At 42.4% G+C, this 25246-nt stretch overlaps 1 protein-coding gene across 8 annotated transcripts; it reads left to right on the forward strand.

Moving 5' to 3' along the window:
* Positions 1 to 1231: 1231 nt before the first annotated feature.
* Positions 1232 to 21776, forward strand: FCRL2 (Fc receptor like 2). Of its 8 annotated transcripts, none has more exons than XR_016210524.1 (12): positions 1232 to 1351; positions 2205 to 2225; positions 7738 to 7998; positions 8244 to 8528; positions 9396 to 9683; positions 10486 to 10764; positions 11074 to 11190; positions 18294 to 18321; positions 19223 to 19375; positions 19620 to 19685; positions 21409 to 21440; positions 21537 to 21776. XR_016210524.1 is itself a non-coding variant. In XM_051858501.2 (12 exons), exons 1-12 carry the CDS (start codon positions 1321 to 1323, stop codon positions 21573 to 21575), a joined length of 1533 nt encoding a protein of 510 aa, XP_051714461.1. In that variant the 5' UTR covers positions 1232 to 1320; the 3' UTR covers positions 21576 to 21776. The 8 variants fall into 8 exon arrangements, 7 of the variants coding, with proteins under 7 accessions (XP_051714461.1, XP_089155894.1, XP_089155897.1 ...); XM_051858501.2 differs by having other exon boundaries at positions 19290 to 19375; XM_089299769.1 differs by having other exon boundaries at positions 1283 to 1351; positions 8180 to 8528; positions 19290 to 19375.
* The last annotated feature ends 3470 nt before the right edge of the window (positions 21777 to 25246 follow it).

Raw genomic sequence — 25246 nt, forward strand, 5'->3', positions numbered from 1 at the left:
AGAGATAGGGCCTGGGGTTGGTGCTGTGGTGTAGCGGGTAAAATCACTGCCTGCAGTGCCCACATCCCATATGGGAATCCTGGCTGCTCCACTTCTGACCCAGCTCTCTGCTATGATGACCTGGGAAAGCAGTATAAGATGGCCCAAGTCCTTGGGCCCCTGCATCCACATGGGAGACCTGGAAGAAGCTCCTGGCTCCTGGCTTCGGATCGGCCCAGCTCCTGTGGTTGTGGCCTCTTGGGGAATGAACCAGAGAATGGAAGACCTCTCTCTCTCTCTCTCTCTCTCTCTCTCTCTCTCTCTCTGCCTCTCTGTAACTGTGCCTTTCAAATAAATAAATAAATCTTAAAAAAAAAAAAAAAAAGAGGCAAGGCTTTAGGGCACACGGGTGGAACTCTCAGGAATGACATCAGTACTTTTACAAAAGAGGCGGCCGGCGCCACGGCTCACTAGGCTAATCCTCTGCCTGTGGTGCCGGCACCCCAGGTTCTAGTCCTGGTCAGGGCGCCGGATTCTGTCCCGGTTGCTCCTCTTCCAGTGCAGCTCTCTGCTGTGGCCCGGAAAGGCAGTGGAGGATGGCCCAAGTGCTTGGGCCCCTGCACCCACACAGGAGACCAAGAGGAAGCATCTGGTTCCTGGCTTCGGATCACTGCAGCGCGTAGGCCATTGCGGCCATTTGCGGGGTGAACCAACGGAAGGAAGACCTTTCTCTCTGTTTCTCCCTCTCTCACTGTCTAGCTCTGCCTGGCCAAAAAAAAAAAAAAGAGGCAGGAGGAAGCCTGTTTCTCCTTCCACCACATGAGAACACAGAGAGGGAACAAACCCTTACCAGACATGCAATCCACTGGTGCCTTGATCTTGGAGTCCCAGCCTCCAGAACTACTAGCAATATTTTAGTGTTCATAAATGACTCAATCTGAGATATTTTGTTACATCCGTAAAAAAGAAAAAGGACACTGGTTCCCCAATTATGTCAAGGAGATGGGGCTAACTTCAGGCTTAAAGGACTTGCTGAGCACAAGGTTCTTAGAACTGACACAGGAAGAAATGAAATATCAGTGTGAACTGTCATCATTAGCCAAGATGTGAAGTTTTTCTAGCATGTAGAGAATTATCTCTAATTCTGTTAGCACTTAACAGGACAAAAGTAAGTGACTAATAGGACAGAAGTAAGTGGTTAAGCATTGCAGACCTTTTTCACTTCCCTTTTTGCTAATTATACAAAATTTATTCAGAAAAAAACGCTTCTGTCCACTTTTGTCCCACAGGCTTCCCAACTGGTGGCAGAGAGAACATCTCATAGAGCTGCAACTGGTCCTCATGCTGCTGTGGGCATTGCTGGTCATCTTTGGTGAGTCTTGATCATTTCAGCTAGAACTCAGGCAGCAGCAGGAGGAGGTCCCCAGTTCTTGGCAGGTCCGAGGCCTTAACAGAACATGGGGACCAGTGGGAATGCACAGGTCTCTTGATTCCTGCTCAGGCTGATGCAAAGCAATTAATGGACTGGAGAAAAATCAGATCACAACTCGTCCTAATCCTTTATGTTCCAGACAGGTCACTTCACCATTCATTTGTTAATCATGACTTTCCCTCACCTCCATGAAAAGTTATTGTTCAAACTTTGACTTGGGTTCGGAAGATGCATTGAGATCCTTTGTTCCCTTTGCTCTGTTCAGTTTTGGGCCATGAGGGAGATGAGGGCTACGGCGAGGGAGCAAGATCCCTTTCTTTGTGTCCAGCAGACACTAAATGAATACTACCTATTGGAATGAAAGGGCTCCAAGGTCAAATATAGCTCAAGGATTAACTTAGAGTGATTCAGCTCTGATGAACCCAGTGTGACCCAGGAATGCACTGCCATGCAGCAGTGCATCTACTCCTGGTAAAATCTGGGCACGAGAGAGGAGGATTGGAAAGAGGAAGGGAAATTAAATAAAGGAGAGAAGCATTAAATATCCAACATCCAGCTAGCTACTGGACTTGTTCCTGGCAATCTCTTGCTCAGGGCATGGGTTTGCAACTGGTACAAGGAATGAGTGTTAGTATGTTTGAGGGAGATTGAATTGTTGGTGCTAAGAGGTTAGGGGAATAGAAAGGAGGGAATAGTGGAAAGAAATTTTTGAGCTAATTATCAGAGAAAGGTCAATGTCTACATGTAAAAGAAAATGCTCAGTGCTAACCTCTGGCTTTTGATCCCCTCACAGCTCCAGCCAGTGAACAGGCAGGTGAGCTCCCTTTGTCTTTGTATTTTATTCTCTGGTCTATCAGTCACCCAGCCAGCACAGGCTGCTGCAGATGTCCATATGTCACTGGTCCCCTGGGCTGGTGCTCTGAGGTCACACAGCCTCCACGCTTGGGTGAAACAGGCTCTGCTCAGCCTTCTGGAAGACCCAGGTGCTTGCCTCTTTATTAAGGAAACAGATGTAAGGTGGGGAGTGGGAGGAATTACATCTGAAAAAGGGCATGAAGGCTGGGTAGAATGATTTGGAGAGACTGTCCTTCCTGTCTATATTAATATGACTTCTTAATATTGTCTGAATATGGAATGTCTTCAAACTCTGGCAAGTTATTCATAGAGGAAAACCTTGGAACTGAAAACTTATGTGTGGTTGAATCAGCATATGTCATCACTGCATCTCAGCTCTTCATCAGGAATCAGTCAGCGAACAGATAGCCAGGCTTTTCAGATCCCTCCATCACTACTCAGCTCTCCCAACCTCAGGAGTGCTGCTGGGTCTGGCCAGCTGTATTCCAATTACACTTAGTTGACCAAATAGAACATGGACTGGCTCTTAGGCATGCTTGGCCAACCCCTGTTCTTGATCCATTATTTAATTCTGAATTTGTTTTAATGGGGTTACATTTATTTATTTATTTGAAAGTCAGAGTTACAGAAAGAGGAGAGGCAGAGAGAGAGAGAGAGAGGCCTTCCATTCTGCTGGTTCACTCCCCATTTGGCCACACTGACTGGAGCTATACTGATCTGAAGCCAAGAGCCAGGTGCTTCTTCTAGGTCTCCCATGCGGGTGCAGGGGCCCAAGGACTTGGGCCATCTTATACTGCTTTCCCAGGTCATAGCAGAGAGCTGGATCAGAAATGGAGCAGCCAGGTCTTGAACCGGCACCCATATGGGATGTGGGCACTGCAGGTGGCGGCTTTACCCACTATGCCACAGCACTGGCCTCATTACTGGTGTTAACTTTTAAACCATTTCATATCTAAAGCAGATTTCACTCTTTTTGGTTTAAAACTGTGCTCAGTAAAGGAAGCCAATGAGAAAAATACTTTATTCTATATACAGAATTTCCATGTGATTCCAGACTAAAGCAAGGGAGAATTGTTCCCTTGCCCATCTGATGCCAACTGCCAAGTCGAGGGGACTCTGGGCTCTAAGCAAATGTGTTGGGACAAGCAGATCACTGTTCAAGCTTGAATGAATCAGGATGCCCAGGGATACCTACAGAGGTCCTGCCTATAGCTTGTTCAAGAGCAAGTTTCCTCTTGTGTATTCATTCTGTCTCACATAAGGTGTGTGAGCCCAACTCTGTAATTTACCCAACTCCACTTCCTATGTTTAAATATGAGGAAGCCTTCATTAACAGTCATGTGGTTTTTGACCATGAGTAGAAATAGTGCTGTTACTCAGTCTTAGTGTGACATTGGGAGGCTCCTGGAGGTGAGTCATCCCAACTGTTCAGAAAAAGGGCAATGACTTTTTTCTTTTCTTTTCCTTCCCTTCCCTTCCCTTCCCTTCCCTTCCCTTCCCTTCCCTTCCCTTCCCTTCCCTTCCCTCTCCTCTCCTCTCCTCTCCTCTCCTCTCCTCTCCTCTCCTCTCCTCTCCTCTCCTCTCCTCTTTCCTTCCTTCCTTCCTTCCTTCCTTCCTTCCTTCCTTCCTTCCTTCCTTCCTTCCTTCCTTCCTTCTTTCTTTCTTTCTTTCTTTCTTTCTTTCTTTCTTTCTTTCTTTCTTTCTTTCTTTCTTTCTTTCTTTCTTTCTTTCTTTTGCTTTCCCTTTCTCAGAATGCTGCATGTTCTTTAGAATATTAAGTGCTCCATTCAGCAAAGAATAAAAGACAACGTAGTTTGGCATCATATAGTGAAAAGAGTAGGAGTTACACAGCCTCACAGCCCAGATTCAAATCATGGCTTTGCTGTTTACCTGCTCTGTAAGCTGGGCAGTCACTTGGCCTCTGAACCCTAGCCTTGTCTCCAGTAAAATTTCTCTGGCCTGGTGAGACTCCCACTCCCTTGCGCAGTGTGAAAATGCTACTTGGCATAGCAGCTGAGATGTCTTTCTTTGCATCTAGCCTCTCAGGATGTCTTCTTCCTCATTTACTCCTTCTAACCACACCCGTGCATTGGGTTCACCACTTAGAAACTTCCCCTCACAGGACAAACCTCTGAGAAATATTATTTGCCTTTTGCATTTGCCATATAGCTCTAGTGAAAACATTTTTCACTGGTACTCTTGTGAGGAAAAAAAAAACCTCTTCAGATGTATAGATATCTTACTCCTAGTTAAATCTTTGTGGTTTATTACATTTTTCTACCTAAGGGCTTCTCTGTTCACAATCTAACCTTCTTCCTGACTCCATTCCATCGCCCAACCCCCTCATCCCGGACACACACCTGCCTAGTGCAATTCTCTTCCATACTATCTGAGGATCAGCAAGATCCTATTGGGCACTTCTGTAGGAACAACCGTTCTCAGCCTATTGTGACTGCTTGTTTCCTTTCCATCTGTCCTGGTTGCTAGAGGATCTGGAATGCCCTGAAGATGAAGCATTATGGCTTCATCGCCCTGCTTCTCCAGGACTTCTGTCTCCTTTCACTCCACTAAGATATACTGTATCACAGGATAGAGTCTTCGTGGCTGCCCTGCAGTGACTGCCAGCATACAGCCAGCCACACTGCAGCTGAGGGTTCCAAACTACCAGGCAGTGGGCATCAGAGTGACCAGAGTGAACTCTTTTTTTTTTAAAAGATTCCATTTATTTATTTGAGAGATAGAGGTACAGACAGAGGGAGAGACAGAGAGAAAGGTCTTCCATCCACAGCTCACTCCCCAGATGGCTGCAATGGCAGGAGCTCAGCCTATCCGAAGCTAGGAGCCAGGAGCTTCTTCTGGGTCTTCCATGTAGGTGCAGGGGCCCAAGACCTTGAACCATCTCCCACTTCTTTCCCAGCCCATAGCAGAGAGTTTGATCAGAAAAGGAGCAGCCAGGGGGCCGGTGCTGTGGCTCAGTAGGTTAATCCTCCACCTGCGGTGCCGGAATCCCATATGGGTCCCAGTTCTAGTCCTGGCTGCTCCTCTTCGGATCCAGCTCTCTGCTGTGGCATGGGAAAGCAGTAGAAGATGGCCCAAGTCCTTGGGCCCCTGCACCTGCATGGGAGACCAGGAAGAAGCACCTGGCTCCTGGCTTTGGATCGGCGCAGCTCTGGCTTTGCGGCCATTTGGGGAGTGAGCCAACGGATAGAATACCTTTCTCTCTGTCTCTCCCTCTCACTGTCTGTAACTCTACCTCTCAGATAAATAAATAAAATCTTTTAAAAAATAAAACGAAGAAAAGGAGCAGCAAGGACACCAACCAGTCCCCATATGGGACACTGACACTGCAGATGGAGGCCTAGCCTACTGTGCCACAGCACCGGACCCCACAGAAAATCCTTAACAAACCCCATTCTAAGTCTTCGTGGGTTCCCTGATAGGTATGGACCAACTTACTTTCGTTCTCTATGACATCACTCAGAAATTTTATCTCCAAATCACTTCCATCCCTTCCTTTGAGACATCCTCCCAAGCCCACACCATCTCAGACTTGAACTCCATTATTTTGGTTGCTCTTAAAGTGCAGTCATAATGACCTCTTAATTTCCCCCAGCCATCATTAGCTTCTGCAGCAGACATTCTCCTTCAAGGCTGTGAATATTCACATCTCACTGAGTGGCCCATCTGTATAAGCACAGTGCTTATCTCATAGATAAGCATCCTTACAATAGCCCAAGGAGAAGCCAATATTCTTCACTCTTCTACTTCCTAGGTGAGAAAACCAAGGTAGAGAGGTAAACTGCTTTCTCTAAGACTACACAACTAAAAAGTATCAGATTTAGATTCAAAGCAATGTGAGCTGGATATCAAACACTAGGTCAAACATTCTGAAAACTAAAATCAATCAGCAACTCTTGGTGATGGATCACTCTATCTGCATTATTACTTTGGGGCCTCCAAGCTCCATATCCTTCTCTTCAGGGACTTCCTCTCTGGGTTTCAGTCAGTTCTCCCTGCTGCTCCCACTTGGGGTGGTCTCTCATGGACTCAGCACCATCTAGTTCCAACTACTCTTCACTTGTGGTTCATTCTTGGAGTGTTCTGCCCCTTAGCACGGAGTCTGAGACTGTGAATCAATCAACCAGCTCAAGCTCACCGTGAGGCCACCCATGACCCTCATGATCTTTCCAACAGCATCTACAGCCATGCCTCAGAATGCTTCCCTCCTGCGCTCAACAGCATTTCTCCCCAGGAATTTGTGAAGAAATGATGAGTGTTTGAGGTGATGGATGTGCTTGTTATCCTCATTAGATCATGGCATAAAATGTACATATATCAAAGTAGAATATCAGGCCCCCATAAATATCTACAATGATCATGTGTCAGTTTAAAAAATTGGTTTAATTGAAAGTTTCAAGACAGAGTTCCCATGGGATAGTTTCCACCTATAAAGGAAAGAAAGCAATCTCAAGCTAATTGTTACTGCAACCGATTTCTAGTCTTCTAAATTAGTTTATGAAAAGATCACCCACCAGTATTGAGTAGGTAATTCTGGTCTTTTTGAACCAGCCAGTAATAAAACATATACTTTTTCAAAATTGGTAGTTCCATGGGGTGGCACCAAGGTACAGAGGGTTAAGTTGCCATCTACAACCCTGGTATACCTTATAGGAGTGCCAGTTCAAGTTTCACTGCTCTGCTCCAACCCAGCTCCTTGATAATACACCTGGAAAAGCAGTGGGACATGGTGGTGACTCCTGCTACCTATGTGGGAGACCCTGATGGAGTTCCAGGCTCCTGGCTTCCACCTTTCCCAGCCCCAGCCATTACAGCCATTTTGGAGTGAACCAATGGTTGGAAGATCTCTCTCTTTCTCTTGCTCTCTCATCCTAGCTTTACAATAAATGATTTTTTTTTTTTAAAAAAGTGACAATTCCGAATTTCAGGAGCCCTCCCTGGTATTTTGGCTCTGATTCTGCAGTGGTCATTTATAAGAGATTACATTTCATATTTCATTGACCTCTGCTTTTGTGCTGTACACATCCAAATTCTAGCAGTCATTGTATAACAAATATCAGGAAGGAAAAATTTTTATTTGTGATAAAACGTGGTGCCTCACCTTAAGGTCAAAATCTTGAACTGAAATCCTAAAAGATACTGAAGACATCACAAACACAGAACATAGTCTGGCATCACAAACAAATAAAGTGACAGGGCAGAAACTGGAGAATTTATGGCAAATATAAGGAGAGCAACCCCTGGAGAGGACATTCTGTGATAGAAGGTTGAGTTAAAACAGGAAGAATGGGATGCAACCCTGAGTAATTAAAGCAGGGGTTGGTATTTCCATCTTGTCTACAGATGTAGAGGCCACGTTTGACACAATCCTACTGCCCAAGAACAAGGGAAAAGGTTAGAAATCTGGAGTCTCTGAAAAATTGGAAAATCCAGTGTTCCTCCTTCTTTTGCAGACTGGCTGACCCTCATGGTGCCCTCTTCTGTCTTTGAAGGAGATAACATTCTTCTGAAATGCAAGGGAAAAGATGACTCAAAAATAAAGACTATGACTTACTACAAGAATGGAATAAAAGTACTTTCTTTAAAACATGTTTCAAGCTTCTCTATCTACAGTGCAGCTTTGAGCGACAGTGGCAATTATTACTGTAGTGCTACTTTAACAACATGGCGGAGAAATAAACACACTTCAAAAACAGTGGAAATCAAAGTTCAAGGTAAAATCTTCACTATCACAGGAACTGAGCTGGGCAGGAGATTGGTAGCAGAGCAGGGTGGGTACTTGGTAAGGGAAAGCTGCCCACAGACTAAATATGGGCTAGAGTCTGGTGGTTTGAATGTGCCAGGAAGATGTGATGGGTGATATGTGTCTGGTCATTCATGTCTTGTTGGCTGCAGTTGCTTCCCACCAGGTACTTTTCCACAGAAATACTGAATCTCACTGCTTTGGGGACTGTTCTAGAGCTTTTTCCACGACCTGTGCTGACAGCCAGCTCTTCCCTGCCCTTGGAGGGTAGCCCAGTGACCTTGACCTGTAAGACCCAGCTACCTCCACAAAAGTTACATGTCCAGCTCCATTTCTGCATCTTCAGAGATCACCAGACCCTGTGGTCAGGCTGGAGTAGCTCCGCAGAGCTCCAGATTCCTGCTGTGTGGAGTGAAGACTCCGGGTCCTACATGTGTGAGGCAGAGACAGTGACTCCCAGAATCAGAAAACAGAGCCTCCAATCCCAGATTCACGTGCAGAGTAAGTGAAAGTGGGGCTGAGCCTGGCAAACAGAAAATAATGCTGAGGCTTCAGCTTAGACTGCTAATCTTTTTGTTTCTTTGCACAACTCCTGTCCTTGTAGAAAGTGAGAAGTGAGCTGGAGAAACTTCAAAATACTCATGGCATTTCTCTTCATAAAAATCCAAAATGGACTAAGCTCCCTACAAGTCTTCCCTTCTTTATTAGTCAACCAATAGTCCTTGACCAAGCCTTCACTGACCACTAATGGTGTGTTGTGTGTTGGGTACTCCAGAGGATAAGGTGTCTACCCCCAGTGATGTTCCATGGGGCTCACATGCAGGGATCCCAACACAAATTGCCTTATTAGTAGGCAGAGTTGTGCTACAGCCTGTGAAATGTCAGAGGAAGCAGAGATCAGAAAGAACTGGAGTGACCAGAGGAGTGGTTGCGATTTGGTTAAACCTTGCAATTGAATGATATGGGAATTGTTATTGGAATTGTAATGGGAAGAAATGCCTTTTATAGAGGAGGACTGTTGTACTGGTGTCCCTCTTTGTTTTGTACAGAATGCACCTGTCTGCACAGTGATATGCCTAAGCCAATTTAAAAGCTTCCCATCTCATTTACTGAATGAATCATCATAAATTCTCTAATTATCACTACCCGATAAATCATCCAGGATCAGGGTTAGGACATACAAGCGCCTGTATCCACATTCTTCAAGGATAGTGGTCAGGATACCCATCTCTTTAGGAATATTTACAATGCACACATAACAATCCCCAAGTTCCTACTCCTTGCAAGAAAGAGTAGAATCAATCTACCCTTGTGTTCCTAGGATGTCCCATAGTAAGGCTTCTCACATTTTATCTTATATCCATCCAGGAATCCCTGTCTCCAATGTGAGCTTAGAGATCCAGGCCACTGGGGGACGGGTGATTGAAGGAGGAAAGCTGGTCCTTCTCTGCTCGGTGGCTAAGGGCACAGGGAACATCACATTTTCCTGGCACAGAGAGGACCCAGAAACCAGTCTGGGAAGGAAGACCCAGCGTTCTCTGTCGGCAGAGCTGGAGATCCCATCCGTGAAGGGGCGTGATTCTGGTGAATACTATTGTAGAGCCAGCAATGGTCATGGCGCCGTCCAGAGCAAGGTGGTGAATATCCTTGTACACAGTGAGTTATGCTCTCATTTACCTTAGCTAGAAATTCCAAAATTAATGTCATAGTACCCTCGAGACCTGGGGAAACTCCAGGATGTCTTAGAACAGTGCAGTGGAGAACCACAGCAATTTGAAGATGGGTGACCCTTGGAAGTCTAACTACTCACATATTCTTTTTTCTGAAGAAATATAAAGACAGCTATATTTGTGCAAATAAAAGAATAAGATGAAATCAACAAATGATTATATCTTCAGACAGTACACCAGAAATGCTATCCCCTAAATTTCTTCATTTAAAAAGATGTGTGCATTTTTTGAAAGGCAGAGTTGCAGAGTTACACAGAAAAAAGGAGAGCCAGAGAAAGAGAGAGAGAGAGAATCTTCCATTCACTGATTCACTCCCTAAATGGCCACAAAAGCCAGGACTTTGTCAGGCTGAAGCCAGAAGCCTGGAACTCCATCTAGGTCTCCCATGTGGGTAGCAGAAGCCCAAGTACTTGGACCATAATCCACTACTTTCCTAGGCACATTAGCAGGAACCTAGATAGGAAGTGGACCAGTACAACATGGGATGCTGGTATTGCAGGCAGTGGTTTAAACCCCTGTGCCACAATACTAGCCATTTCTCCCCAAATTTCTAAATACAATATTGAGACAATTTCCTCTGGTTTTTCTAGTTAAGTTAATAGAAAGAATACATAATGACCCAAGAGCCAGACCCTTTACTGAGACCCTGATGTGGGAGTCTGGGAGTCTATTGCAGTCTCACAAATCCTCTCTGACAGCCCCCCCACCCCCACCCTCTTATCTGTCAGTTCCAGTGTCCCGACCTCTCTTCACTCTCGGAGCCCCTGGAGCCCAGGCTATGGTGGGAGACGTGGTAGAGCTGCACTGTGAGGCCCTGAGAGGGTCTCCCCCAATCCTGTACCGGTTTTATCACAAGGACGTCACCTTGGGAAACAGCTCAGCCCCCACTGGAGGAGGAGTCGCCTTCAACCTCTCCCTGACAGCAGCACATTCTGGAAACTACTCCTGTGAGGCTGACAATGGCCTGGGGGCCCAGCGCAGTGAAGTGGTGTCACTCTCCATCTCAGGTGGGGTTGATGATACCTGGATACAGAATTTTGTCATCAATGGCTCTGTCCCACCGGTGTTTATTGGTATCATGTTGGGTTTTCAAAAGACAGGAGATGTCCTGGGTATTCTCTGCTCTGTGTGGGGGGAGAGGAAGGCCGATCTTAGTATCTAGCCTCTTCTGTCCTCTCCCTTAACCTGACAACTACAAATTATATTTAAATGACTTCTTGGATGAACATTTGTCTACCGTTCCCACCTGGTGTTTAAGGACTCCAGGGCCCAAGACTTTTACCCCCTGAGGCTGAAACACTGGATTCTTCCCTCAGGGCCTGGTGGCTATGGAGGAAAACTCCTCACAGTCAGAGTGGCTGGGGGACTGTTCGGTGCCCTTGGTTTCGCCGCTGTTGCTTTGCTGTTTTATTCCTGTTCACGCAAGATATCAGGTTGGTGTCTGCTATTTGTTTTGTTTTCCCTTTTTTGTTATGAATTTGTCCATTACTGATATAGCTTTCATTTGCAATAAAAGAGGAGGAGGAGAAAGAATAGGAGGGGAAGGGGAAAGGTAAAGGAGAAGGAGAAAGAGAGGAAAGAAGAAGGCATTTCACTGTGGCCTGGATTTCCTCGCAGCATCATGACCTCTATATAGTTGGACATTTTTTTTTAAAAGAGAATATGTATAGCTTCTTTTATTAATTATCAAAGCTACAAGTCTTCTAGACTAAACTGTATACTCAGTAATCAACTCTCTTTCTCTAACTAAGCAAAATAAAATATACAGCAAACCGTACACCTAGCACACACAAGTAATTCACTTATATTCACTAAACATCCTTCAGAATCTGATGTTAAAAATACTGACATTATTTAGCATTACACTATTATATATGCATCTTGATGGTTGAAAATGATTCCCCAAACCATTATCTTATGAAACAGAAAATAATATTAAAATAACTTCATTTGAAAGGAATTTTAGTAGTTAGTGTGCAGAGAAGTTGTTAGAACCTTTTGGACATCAATTGTACAAAGTATGCATTGCAGCATGGAGTTAAGAGAAGTTCATTTTGTCCTTAAGTTGTTTTGCAAACCTAAAATCACAGATCTCAATGAAATCTGCATTGGCATATTCATCCATGTATCGAATGTTACTAGGTTTAAGATCACGAATAACAACTCCTTGACAATGAAAACTGTTAACTGTCTTAGTTATTACCTAGAGTAATTCACTAGCCTCCTATTCTGAGAAACATTTTTGTTTGAGAAAATGATCCAATAGCTCTGGTCTTTACAATAAATCTGTAGCAAGGTAAAAATATCTATCTATCATCAAAGACATCCTTTAAAGTAGTAATGTTTGGATATTGTATGGACAACACTATAAAGTGCATCAGAATCTCAATTTCTTCTAAGGGATCTCACTTACTTTTGTCAATGATCTTCACTACAAATTCCATGTCTTTGTTTTATGTATGCATTGCTTGCAAATGGAGTAGGAGCCAACACAAATATCCTCTTTTAATTCATATCATGAAAATTATGCAGCATTTACATGTATCTGAATGATTGGCAATACATTTACACTTGTGATAGGAGTGATTTTATATTTTTCTGCAATAGACGTTGCAACAAATCTGAATCCTTTGAAGAGTTGATGAGCATTCGCGTGGGCTGGTAAGCCAGGAGAATCTTTAGTCATTTTTGCAGTAAATTCAGCATCAAAACAAAAAGTATCATTTGCTTTTCCAGAGGCATATTTAAAAGGAGGTTGAAATTCTATTTTATATAATTTATTTATATAAATAATTACTTATAATTTACAAGTTGTCTCATACTCCAAAAGCAAGTGTTATTATGAATCTGAAATACCTTTTATCAATTACTTTCTTTTTTCAAAAGGTTTATTTATTTATTTAAAAGCTAGAGTTACAGAGAGGGAAAGGCAAAGAGAGAGAGAAAGAGAGAGAGAGAGAGAGAGAGAGAGAGAAAGAGAGGTCTTCCTTCCACTGGTTTACTCCCCAAATGGCAACAGCTGGAGCTGGGTTGATCCAAAGCCAGAAGCTTCTTCCAAGCTTCTTTTTATTACCCTGTCAATGCCCTTAAACAAACTTTTAAAAGATTTCCCCCCAGCATTTCTAGTCCTTCAGAGATGGGTGGTTCAAAATTGATGAAGAAAAAAAATTCTTCATCAATAATTACTGGAAGTGTAAAGTCATCTGCCTTTAGTAACCAACACCTTCCTGAAAATGGTTGTGGTTTTGATAATTTAACATGACTCAGTAGCATGTTTCTAAAATGAAAGACTTAGGGAATTTTTCTAAGTGGTTTGTCATTCTGATCTCTGCTAGTATCTATCATTCAAAAACATTTCCTAGTGACCAAATTATTGAACCTATTATGCATGGTAAGCTTACCTATGTTACCTATAACTATAAAAAGATAAGTTTGTGTTTTTATCCATATTATCAAAACAATGTCAAATAGTTTGCCATGCTTACGTGGCCAGCAGAGGGCAGAGCAAGACCCGAATCCATATCTGCCTGCCTGTAAAGCTTCAAACTCCTGTCTCCTCACATAAATTTCACCTATTTCAGTAAAGTGGTATTTACTTTATCAGATACAGGACAATTATGGGATACATCAGAATCCCAGTGTAAACTATTAGGGTCTCATTAAATGCTTCCTTAGAGTTACTGCCTACCATCAAGTGAAAGGAATTTTAGAAACTTATCAGTTGATTTTTTTCCTATATAGTAAATATTCAGGCCAGTATTTCCAAGTCATCCAATGGAAGTTCTGGTTTTTAAGCCACCTAAGATGAAGGAGATAGGATATTGCACAAACTGGATCCCTCTCTACCGCTCTATTCCCAAAATACCTTTCCAGGCCCTCAGTCCTTCCGAGAACATCCTGCCTCACCACCAACCTACTCTTTCAGGGATGAGATGACCTTCCAGGACCGTCTATGTGTGGAGTTGACATCCAACCCTGCTCTGTCTCCTCATCCACATAATAAGAAAATAAAGTTACCTTAGCTCTACCCCGTAGCATACCTAAGCTATCTTCAACTCTTCTAGACCCACAGAAGGCAGCACGGGTGCCTATATTGGTCTGCTTGGGTCACCATTAAGAAATACTGCTGGCTGGGTGTCTTAAACACCAGAAATGACTTTTCTCACAGATCTGGAGGCTGGAAGTCCTAGATAAGAATAGCGGTGGCTTCATTCTGAAGCTTCTTCTCTGAAGTTGTAAGCAGCTGCCATCCTACTCTGTGTTCACACTACTCCTCCCTGTGCAGATATAGTGAAAAAGACTGAATTCTCTTCTGATAAAGACACTAATCCTCTTATATCAGGGCCTCGTGCTCAGAGCCTCATTTAAATTTAATCTCTTAAACTTGATAAAAGCACCTATCTCCAAATATATGAATTCTCATTACGCAAACATTCAGTACATAACAGTGCCCACGGGTGGGCAAGCTTTGACATAAAACCACCTTTTAAGCTTACTACTGAGTCATTTTTATTATTGTACCATTGGCCAAATTAAGTGACATGGTCATACTGCAATGCAAGTAGGAGAAGCAGTCACTACTTTTTTACTGAGGAGTGACACAGTCACCTCTCAAGGCACTGCATGACAGGAAGATAGGAACAAGTGGGAGGCCCTTATCAGACTGCACCTTCAATCACAACGTTCTTCTCACTGGTTGTAGTTACACTCACAGTCCCACACAAAGCTATTTTCCCTAAATTTCCTAATAAAACCAGGGTGACTATTTCTGGACATGGTTTCGAGGTTCAGATTCTGGAATTAACAGCCTATTTTGTAGTGACTTTATATAAGGCACCTATTTTTGTTTCAAATAGACAACTTAGTTGGGAACAAATTAATCCATCAAAAGATGATACAGTAACTAAACATTATATAAACTACAATACATTAATTGGATGATCTAACAAAAACAATCTTTTTCTTTTCTTTTATGGATTTTGGATTTTGTAACTTGGAAAAATCTTTCCCATTTAAATGACAAAAAATCCCATCCCTCATATTTTCTTCAAAATTATATTGTTTCATATTTGACTAAATTTTAGATCCATCCAAAAACGTTTTTGAATAAATTTTTTTTTATTTGACAGGTAGAGTTATAGACAGTTGAGAGAGACAGAGAGACAGAGAGAAAGGTCTTCCTTCCATTGGTTCACCCCCAAATGGCTGCCATGGCTGGAGCTATGCCAATGCAAAGCCAGGAGCCAGGTGCTTCTTCCTGGTCTCCCACATGGGTGCAGGGGACCCAAGCACCCGGGCTATCCTCCATTGCCCTCCCAGGCTACAGCAGAGAGCTGGACTGGAAGAGGAGCAACAGGGACTAGAACCGACACCCATATGGGATGCTGGCGCCGCAGGCAGAGGATTAACCAAGTGAGCCATGGCGCAGGCCCTTGAATAAAATTTTTTTATTCTAATCTAATTTTTTTGTCAGGTAGCTGATATTTATCATATAGCTCTATCATTTATTTAATGAATCTTTTTCTCAGCAACATGGTACTTTTATAATATAATATGATACAGTAAAAATATGTATATTTGGTCTTTGTCCCTGATTCTAAGCACAAGAGCTACTAAAACACTTGGAACTTCTTGAGTAACGGATGGATAATGGAATCATTTTTTGCTATAATACTTAGTCTCTCATTCCTGACACAGAGCTCCTAAAACCTTTGCAATTCTCTGTGTGATGAGAATGTCTTTTTATGCTAATGTATGCTAACAAGACGGTTTTGGGCCTGGGCACTGATTCAGGATTCTGGCTGGTTGCCAGGAAGACTAACCACTCTGATTAGAAAGTTGGCACTTTCAACCCCATCCCAGGAGCTCTGAGGAGGGAATCAAGCTAATCACAAATGGTCAGTGATTTAGATGAGGATACACACGTAATGGAATTTCCATAAAACCCCTAAATAATGGGATTTGGAGAGTGTCCAGGTTGGTGAACATACCCACATGCAGGGAGGGTGGCACGTCTCAACTTCATAGGGAGCAGACGTCACAGGGGACTCCCTGGGGAGCAGAGCTCCTGCCCTCAGGACACTTACAGATGCTATTCACACCTTGTTTTGATTCTCTCTCTCTCTCTCCTTCTCCCTCCCTCCCTCCCTTTCTCTCTCCCTCTCTCTCCCCCTGTCTGTCTTTTTTTTTTTCTTACATCAGGATTGCTTTCCAACGTGACTGAGCTATTTTTTCAAGAAATTTTCTGGATATTGTTAATTATTCATTTTTTTTCTACAAACAATATAATCAGTTTCTCTTAAGAAGATATTTTCATTATCTCATAAATATATATATTACAGAAAAATTGACATCTTGATAATGTGGACTTTTCCTATAACTCTATGTCTTTTTGTTTCTTTTAAGTAGATTTTGAGACACAGTATTTTAAGATTTTATTTATATAGGTCTTCAATGTTACTTGTTTAGTCCTAAGATGTTTATTTAGCAATTTATTTACTCTTTTTTTTAAAGATTTTATTTATTCATTTGAGAGGTAGAGTTATAGACAGTGAGAGGGAGAGACAGAGAGAAAGGTCTTCCTTCTGTTGGTTCATTCCCCAAATGGCCGCAACGGCCGGAGCTGCGCCGATCTGAAGCCAGGAGCCAGGAGCTTCTTCCAGGTCTCCCATATGGGTTCAGGGGCCCAAGGACTTGGGACATCTTCTACTGCCTTTCCAGGCCACAGCAGAGAGGTGGACTGGAAGAGGAGCAGCCAGGACGAGAACCGGCGCCCATATGGGATGTCCGTGCCGCAGGCAGAGGATTAACCTACTGCGCCACAATGCTGGCCCCTATTTACTCTTGCTACTATAATTAGTTCATTGAACAAGGGGACTCAGTAACCACAAAAAATAGTACTTTATCTCCTTCTTCCTTTGCTCATTCACATTCATTCAATTTATTCCCTTACGCTTATATGCTTATTCACGCTCACTTTATTTCCCTTAAGCTTTTAAGTATTAGGCATATCTAGATTTCTCGTACTTTGACAAATGATATATTCCATTGTGATAAAAGTATATCTACCTTTTGAATATTTTTTGAAGTTTTCTTTGTGAACTAACATATTAACAATTTTTTTATTATTCAAGAGTACTTCCAAAGTAGATAAAGCTCATTTCAAAAATACTTTCTTCAAGAGGGAATTGCGAAAGACTCAGACACTGACTTCATTTGTGTTATTAAATGTCTATCCCTTGTCTTATGTTTGAATGACAATTTGGCGTGGTAGAAAATTCTAAATCTTACTTCTTTTTCTGGAAGACTGAACAAGCTAATTATAGAGTTTCACTTTCTCCTTAGGAAACTAAACTTAGATTAACCTTGTATCATGGTTTTCTGGGGAACCAAATATAGTTGGAATATTGGTTGTGTTAGCAGCAGCATTTTTCATGGTTGGTAAACTGGAGAGATTCTGACCAGGATTGTAAATGGTTGATGGGAAACAAAAGTGGGGGCATTACTAAAGTACTGTGACTCCTGACAGTGGAATTCCCTTGTAGTGCTCACCTCTGGAGGCTGTATTCACACACTTAGGGGTGTGACAAGAGGTATTGATTTCTTGAGCCAGGGTATCCCAATATCCATCTATGTGGTCTTCTTTCCTGATATTATGTGATTCTCCTTCTATAGCTCCCTGCAGAGCTACATAGAACAAGAGGATAGCCTAGTGGACCTTATGTATGTCAGTATCAAGCCTAACCCCGAGGCCTCTGCTATTGACCAAGTGTTACAAATATTACAACACATAAAAATTCAGAATGGTCAAGTAAAGTCTAAAATAGAAGAGTAGTAAAACAAAATGAGGCCGGCGCCACAGCTCACTAGGCTAATCCTCCGCCTTGTGGCGCTGGCACACGGGGTTCTAGTCCCGGTTGGGATGCTGGATTCTGTCCCGGTTGCCCCTCTTCCAGGCCAGCTCTCTGCTGTGGCCAGGGAGTGCAGTGGAGGATGGCCCAAGTGCTTGGGCCCTGCACCCCCACTGCCATCGGATCAGTGCGGTGCACCGGCCACAGCGCGCCGGCCGCGGCGGTCATTGGAGGGTGAACCAACGGCAAAAGGAAGACCTTTCTCTCTGTCTCTCTCTCTCACTGTCCACTCTGCCTGTCAAAAAATTAAAAAAATAAAAAAATAAAAAATAATGAGAGCCATCAGCAATTGAAATATATTATATTTTACAATAATTCAAATAGCATTGCAGGTACATCCACAAAGAGACAGTAGTACAGAGTAGAAGATCCAGAAATGGTGATCAGTGTACATAAGGTTGCATTTGAAGTGGAATTTCAAATCGGTGGTGTGGGGGTGGGGGTTAGGGGTGTATTATTTAAATAATAACTAATAGTGGCACAAATATAAAGTGGACAAAATATAATTTAATTACTATTCTATATGCTATTTCTTACCAGCTGGTGACACATAGTTAAGTCATATAAAAGCTTTAAGAGTTAAAGTTACTATCCCTGAAATAAATATCCCTTTATCTACTTTTCAGGAGAAAGTTCTGCCATTGAAGCATTCAGGTAAAAACTCTTCCCAGCCAAAATATCAACTTTAAAGGCTTCTCCCATTCACAGTTTAACATTTTTTTTTGAAGACTTACTTATTTTTTTGAAAGGCAGAATGACAGAGAGATTTTCCATTTACTGGTTCACTCACCAAATGACCACAACAGCCAAGGCCGAACCAGGCCAAAGCCTGTAACTAGGAACTACATCTGTATCTCCCTCTTGGGTGGCGGGGGCCCAAGCTCTTGTTCCATTTTCCACTATTTTCCCAGGTGCATTAGCAGGGAGCAGGATGTGGTGCAAGGCAGAATCAGCTCTCCAATATGGGATGTCAGCATTGCAATCACAGCTAAACCTTCTGTGGCACAATGTCATCCCCTGCCCCCATTCACAGTTTTAATTACTTACTACTATTGCCTGTACAAAGGAATCAAGGCTATTTGGTCACATGGAATCTTTCTATAATACTTACTCATGTCTCCACTTCTGGCTTAGTGTGGTCCACATCACTCTAGGTAATATCTTTTGGATATAGTATTGGATTTATTGAGGACCTATAATATATGAGTAAGTTTTTGTTAGATATTTAGAGTAATGAAAATACATATAGAATAGTTTATTTTCCCAAGGCACACCCTGACTTATAGGAGATGGAAGACATACACAGAATATTAGAAAGTGCAGAGAAATAAAGTAATGAGAAAGAGGCAAGTGACACTCTATAAAAGTTTTGCAAGAGAAAAAAATCACATCTGTGGCAGTATTACTTATAAGTCTCTCATTAATAGCTTTCCAAAGAGGTAAACATGAGAGACAGAAAAATTTTCTGAATCGGAGTAGATAGTCTACATAAGGGCCATTAAAACACCCAAGCAGAAAGTTATGATTTCCTGGCTTCTACCATCCTTCTCACCAGACTCTTCCCTCTCTGTTGTCACTCACAACCCCGGAGAATATCATGTCACTAATTCACATTCTCACAGAGGTGCTTCCAGTCCAAACCCTGAAGAGGGCACCCCACCCAGCCCACTCCTAGCCTTAGAGGAGCAGCAGCCGGTGTATGTCAATGGTGAGTCTTCCTACTGGGGATTGTGTCTCGGGTTGAAGCAGGGAGAGAGAAGAAGAAAAGACCAATAGGTGGTCTTCATACTACAACCTCATTACTCCTAATATTTCCAACAAGCCAATGATTGCCTTGGGATCACTTTGGGGTTCTCAGGAAGGATGCATTTATGAAGCAGGGGACTTGGAAAATGTGTATGAGGTTTGAACTTGGCGAGGCATATCTGTGAGCTATTGTTTTCTCCCTGCAGTGCACTCTGTAGGTGTGGATGTGATTTATTCCCAAGTCTGCAGCATCCAGCAGCCACACAGTCCAGGTGAGAAACTGCAAAGTAGTTCTTGTTAGATGTATCTTCCCAGGAAAGTGGCATATTTTGTACCTTGGCGGCTTCAATGCACTTGCCCTTGATATGAAATCTATAGATCCAAGAGAGATGACCATCAACAGTTGGTTCTGAGCCAGGCCAAAGCCAGGGGCCAGAAGCTTCATTCAGATCTCCCACATAGGTGGCAGGGGCCAAACCCTTGTGTTATCCTCTGCTGCTTTCCCAGGGGCATTAACAGGAGCTGGATCAGAAGTGGAGCTGCCAGAACATGAACCAATGCTCATATGGAAAACTGCTGTCATGGGCGGCAGCTTAACCTACTATGCCACAATGTTGGCCCCAGCAGTGCATCTTTTAAAGGATCTGTAGTCTTGGGGATCAGATGGGAGGAGTCACTGAAAGAATCAACCTAATCTAGAAAACTTTTAGTTTAACATTCAGCTTTGCATGAACTGAGCCAATGTTTCTATAGCAATGTCCTTTAGCTATTGCTCCAGTGCCTTTGAAGATGCAACCACAAATGCTTGCCTTTGTTCTGTGCTCCCAGCTGGCTATGATGGAACCCGTGTCTTGTGGCTGCTGGGCTGATTTCCTGGTCAGGAAATTTGCTGGTCAAGAGAGTGGTCAGCCACTCTCCTCTGAGCCTCTGAAAATGAGTCCTCTGCTAGCCTTGCTCAGAGTTGTGCCCAGGGTAGCTGAATACCCTATCATTCTCCTTCTCCTTCTCTGTTCTGTGAACATCCCAGAGAATCAAAGGGTACAGTAGTCTCCACATGATACTCAACTTCCAAACCCTCTAGTTGCTGACTTACAGACCCATAGTCTTTCCATTTATTCTTAAGTAATCTTAAACAACAAAAACAAAAGCTAGTGTCTCCAAAGAGTCCTTGTTCTGTAATTAGTGTGCTTGGTCCTAAATAAACCTGACTGAAGATTTCTACCTCTGTAATTGAGCCCTTCTCTTCAGTAGAAGCCCTCTCAGGACAGCCTTCTATGCCTGGTGGGGAAGGGACCTTAGTCAGATGCTTTTCCCTTCCTCAACTTGCTTCTGTTTTTGAAACCTTCATGTTTGGCACTTATTTTCCATGGATCTGAAAAAAAAAAAAAAGCTGATTCTCCCAGCTTAATCAAATGAGCAAATTGGCTCCTATTTGGGGGATGTGCTTGTGGATCCTCCAGTGTCCTCCACCTGGGAACTGGGGAGGGAAGGAGATTCTGCCCACTATGCAAAACTGGAAAAAATAGAGAATGAAAATCATCAGTGAGCATCCCCCAAACCTTAACTGCTATGTGACTCAGGGCCTGTCATCTCTTATCTGTGCCTGCAATTTCTTTCCATTTGGTGGGGTGAATCACCCCTGGTTAGTTATCTGAAGAACATAGAGGAATGACAAGAAAGTGAACCCTGGCAGAATGTTGCAATGGTCAGAAAAGTCAAAAGGACAGAAAGTCATGTGGGCGGTAACAAGTGGGACATTTCATCAGAAAGAGGAAAGGCTTTATTGTGACTAATATTGGTGGAGGGCTTGGAGGATGAATGCGTCTTCAAGAAACCTCAAAACGAGCAACATTTAGGGATGGGATTTTACAGAAGAATAAGATAGTGGAATTCCACACATTAAGCATAGCAGTTCTATGCCCTGGAGCATAAAGTCTGAGGGTGAAATCTAAGTGGGAACCCAAGATCTCAGTACTACTTTTTTCCCCTCCACAGCAAACATCAAAAGAGCTCTTCTGGAGAACAAGGTGAGCCAGAGTCCTTGAAAGTTCTCCATCTTGCATCTCTTTGCCGTGTTGCTTCTCTTGTTCACTCAGTTCTTTATTTCTGTGTATCTCTCCCAGGACTCTCCAGTCATCTACTCTTCTGTGAAAAAGTCCTAAGACTTGGAGGAATCAGAGGGGAAGATAAACAGCAAGAATGGAGTCACACTAAAGGTTCCACAAAACCTTATGAGAATGCTCGAGGCCATATGGCAGCCAGTTTGTGCTCCAGGGAGCCTGGCAGTCAAATGCATGTCCTCATTTTGTTCTCATGTTCCCCCTTAATAACTCCTTTTATACATTAAATATTTTTTGAACTGCTCCTGCATCTCAGGCATGACACATAGAATGTTTTTCGGCTATATTCTCTTAAGCTATCAATGCACAGACCAGGGAGGAAAGAAGAATGAGTAAGAGAGACATCTCACCTTTACCTACTCTGAAGTGACGAGAACAGAATCCATCTGTGGTCTGTTATTCCTTCCCAACTAGATTCAGTTGTCTTTTATTTCCCCAGAGAACTCAAAGATTTAAATCTAATCCCCTCCTGCTTTTGTGAGAACTTGAGGGTTAAGTTTGTAGAAATAAACATCTGCCTGAGCTGAGCTTGCCACATTGTCCAGGACTTTGAAAATTCAATTTTACATAAATTTAAACAAATTAAAAAGTGTTTATGTCAGTGGAGGATGGCCCAGGTCCTTGGGCCCTGCACCCACATGGGAGACCAGGAGAAGCACCTGGCTCCTGGCTTCGGATCAGCACGGTGCGCCGGCCGCAGCACGCCAGCCACAGCAGCCATTGGGGGGTGAACCAACGGCAAAGGAAGACCTTTCTCTCTGTCTCTCTCTCTCACAGTCCACTCTGCCTGTCAAAAAAAAAGTGTTTATGTCTTTTTGAAATTCCAACCATCTTTGTTTTAAGATTTACATCATTTAATTGAAAAGCAGAGTTATGCAGAGAGAAGGAGAAACAGAGAAAGAAATCTTCCAGCTGCTAGTTCATGCCCCAAATGGCCCAAGGGCCTGGGCTGATGCAGACAGAAGCCATTCTCATGTGGGTTTCAGGGACCCAAGTACTTGGGACATCCTCTGCTGCCCTCTCAGGAGCATTAGTAGGGATCTGAATCAGAAGTGGAGCAGCCAGGATGCACATCAGCTCTCATAAGGGATGCTGTTTTCACAGGCAGGGGCTCGGCCCACTGGGCCACAATGCCAGCCTCTAAATATTAAACATCTTGTAAAGAATAAGATCACAGCCAATGGAACCCACTGCATACCGTGATTTGTTAACTCCAGCCCATGCCAACCATGTGGTCTTCAGCTCACTGTCCTAACCTCTTCATGCCTCAATCTCCTCACCTTTAAATGGGGATAGCCCAAAGTGTTGTTATGAAGATTGGTCATAAATTGCCTGGCACATTTTCTGGGCTATATGTAACACTGTATTAGTGTACATTATGCTCAGGTAAAGTATCAATAATTATCATCCAGCCTTCAAATCATTATGATGAAAGCTTAAAAAGTTGTGTAATAAGGAACCCTAGTCAAATGACTGTCAAAGGCAATTATCAGAATTTTTACAACATCTTTTTGATAAATGTTTTTAATAATTCCTTCTCCTACTGAAGGTAGTCACCCATGGGAAGGTCATAGGTTTATGTGAACTTGACTTTTATATTTCAACTACCTAGGAATAATTCAGAATGCTAAATGAACTACATTGAATTAAGTTCATCAGAATGAATAAATAGGAATGATGATGGTTTTAAATTTTTATATTGAAATGATTATAAATACACAGGAAATTGCATAAAAATCCACTCAAAATGGATCAAAGACCTAAATATACTACTGAATACCATCAAATTACTAGAGAACATTTGGGAAACTCTGCAACTTTAGCATAGGCAAAGGCTTCTTGGAAGATACACCAGAAGCAGAGGCAATCAAAGCCAAAATTGACAAATAGTATTAAATAAAGCTGAATAGCTTCTTCACTGCAAAAGAAACACTCAACAAAGTGAAGAGGCAACAGGCAGAATGGGAGAAAATATTTGCAAACTATGCAACTGATGAAGAATTAGTATCCAGAATCTATAAAATGCTCAAGAATCTCAACAACAAAACAACAAAACAACAAAATAAACAATCCAGTTAAGAAGTGGGCAAAGAACTTGAATGAGCATTTTTCTTTTTTTATTTTAAACTTTTTATTTAATGAATACAATTTTCATAGGTATAACTTTAGGAAGACGGTTGTTTTTCCCCCCATACCCACCCTCCCATCCTCACTCCCATCCCACCACCTACTCCCTCTCCCATTCCATTCTTCATTAAAATTTATTTTTAATTAACTTTATATACAGAAGACCAACTCTATTCTAAGTAAAGATTTCAACAGTTCGCACACACACATGGGAATTTTTCAAAAGAGGAAATTCAGATGGCCAACAGACACATGAAAAATGCTCAGGATCACCAGCTACCAGGGAAATGCAAATAAAAATAACAAGGAGGTCTCACTTCACCCCAGTTACAATGGCTCTCATATAGAGATCAGCAAACAACAAATGCTGGTGAGGATGTGCAGGGAGAGGTAACCTAATCCACTGTTTGTTGGAATGTGAAATGGTACAGTCTTTGTGGAAGACAATATGGAGATGCCTCAGAAATCTGAAGGCAGATCTACCATTCGACCCAGCGATCCCACTCCTGGGAATTTATCCAAGGAAAATTAAATCAGCATCTGAAAGAGTTATCTGTACTGTTCATTTCAGCTCAATTCACAATAGTTAAGAAATGGAATCAACCCAGATATTGATCAAATAAACACAAAAATTAGCACACACACACACACACACATAAAGCAAAAATTTCTGTAGAAATAGCTATAAGTTTGCCTAGGAAAGACTCACCCAGGAATTAAAATTGAGTGATATATTTGGTAAGTCCACCTACTGTGGAAGCTCTCAGCATCAAGGACTGAAAGCCAGCATGTCTCCTGGATTTATCACAAGGTGGAGTGATCTCACTCCTACAATTAACCCTGAGATCCAGCAGGGAAGAAAACATGAATGACATGGCTATGGTACCTACCCACAGCCTTCTCTGGACAGTGCCCACAGACTCCACTAGACAGCACCCATGGCCAGAGAAACAGATGGTGACCCAAAGGAGCTTCATATGAAGACTGCCAAGCAGGTTGAAGAATTTTTATTTTGCCCATTGTTCCCTGTGTATTTTAAATTAAACAAGACATCTGTAAAGAAAGAGAAAAAATACAATTAATAATCACTCACAAGTTTTAGAAAAGTATTTTCATTATAAGTCAAAGAAGACAAGGAAATTAATGCTCTATATATTTATCAAATGATAAATACTTTTCAAATGATGTGATTTCTAATTTCTCATTTCCAATCAAGTTGAAGAGTCTGAGTTTCAAGTATGAGACTCACTAGTAATTTTGGGGGACAGATATCTACATTTTTTGCACATAACTAAGAAGGGGCTTGAGAATGGTGTAAAACTTATATTTCAAGAACTTCTTTTATTCCAACCTATTCATGTACATGAAAGAGGCTTCTCATTGCTGACATCCATAAAAATGAAAAATAGAACTGAGGACTGACTTTTTGTATGCTATGTTCTATATTCCTGTTGATGAGGGCAGTCCATAATTTTCATAGCTTTTCAATAATTGTCTACTGGATCAGTTAGAAAACAGTTTTCATTGGACATATGAGCCAATTAAAAATGTTTAAAAGAGCGCTCACATCTCATTTAAAGATAGAT

Source organism: Oryctolagus cuniculus, chromosome 7 (assembly GCF_051225735.1).
Source record: "Oryctolagus cuniculus isolate XC-2025 breed Fujian yellow rabbit chromosome 7, ASM5122573v1, whole genome shotgun sequence".
In the NCBI taxonomy this organism is placed as follows: Eukaryota; Metazoa; Chordata; class Mammalia; order Lagomorpha; family Leporidae; genus Oryctolagus; species Oryctolagus cuniculus.

Excerpts from the sequence above, each read along its gene's own strand:
- FCRL2 (XM_051858501.2), top strand. The coding sequence starts at position 1,321 with ATGCTGCTGTGGGCATTGCTGGTCATCTTTG. Across the intron at positions 7,999-8,243 it reads AGTGGAAATCAAAGTTCAAG|AGCTTTTTCCACGACCTGTG; the intron begins GTAAAATCTTCA and ends GGACTGTTCTAG. Across the intron at positions 19,686-21,408 it reads CCAGCAGCCACACAGTCCAG|CAAACATCAAAAGAGCTCTT; the intron begins GTGAGAAACTGC and ends TCCCCTCCACAG.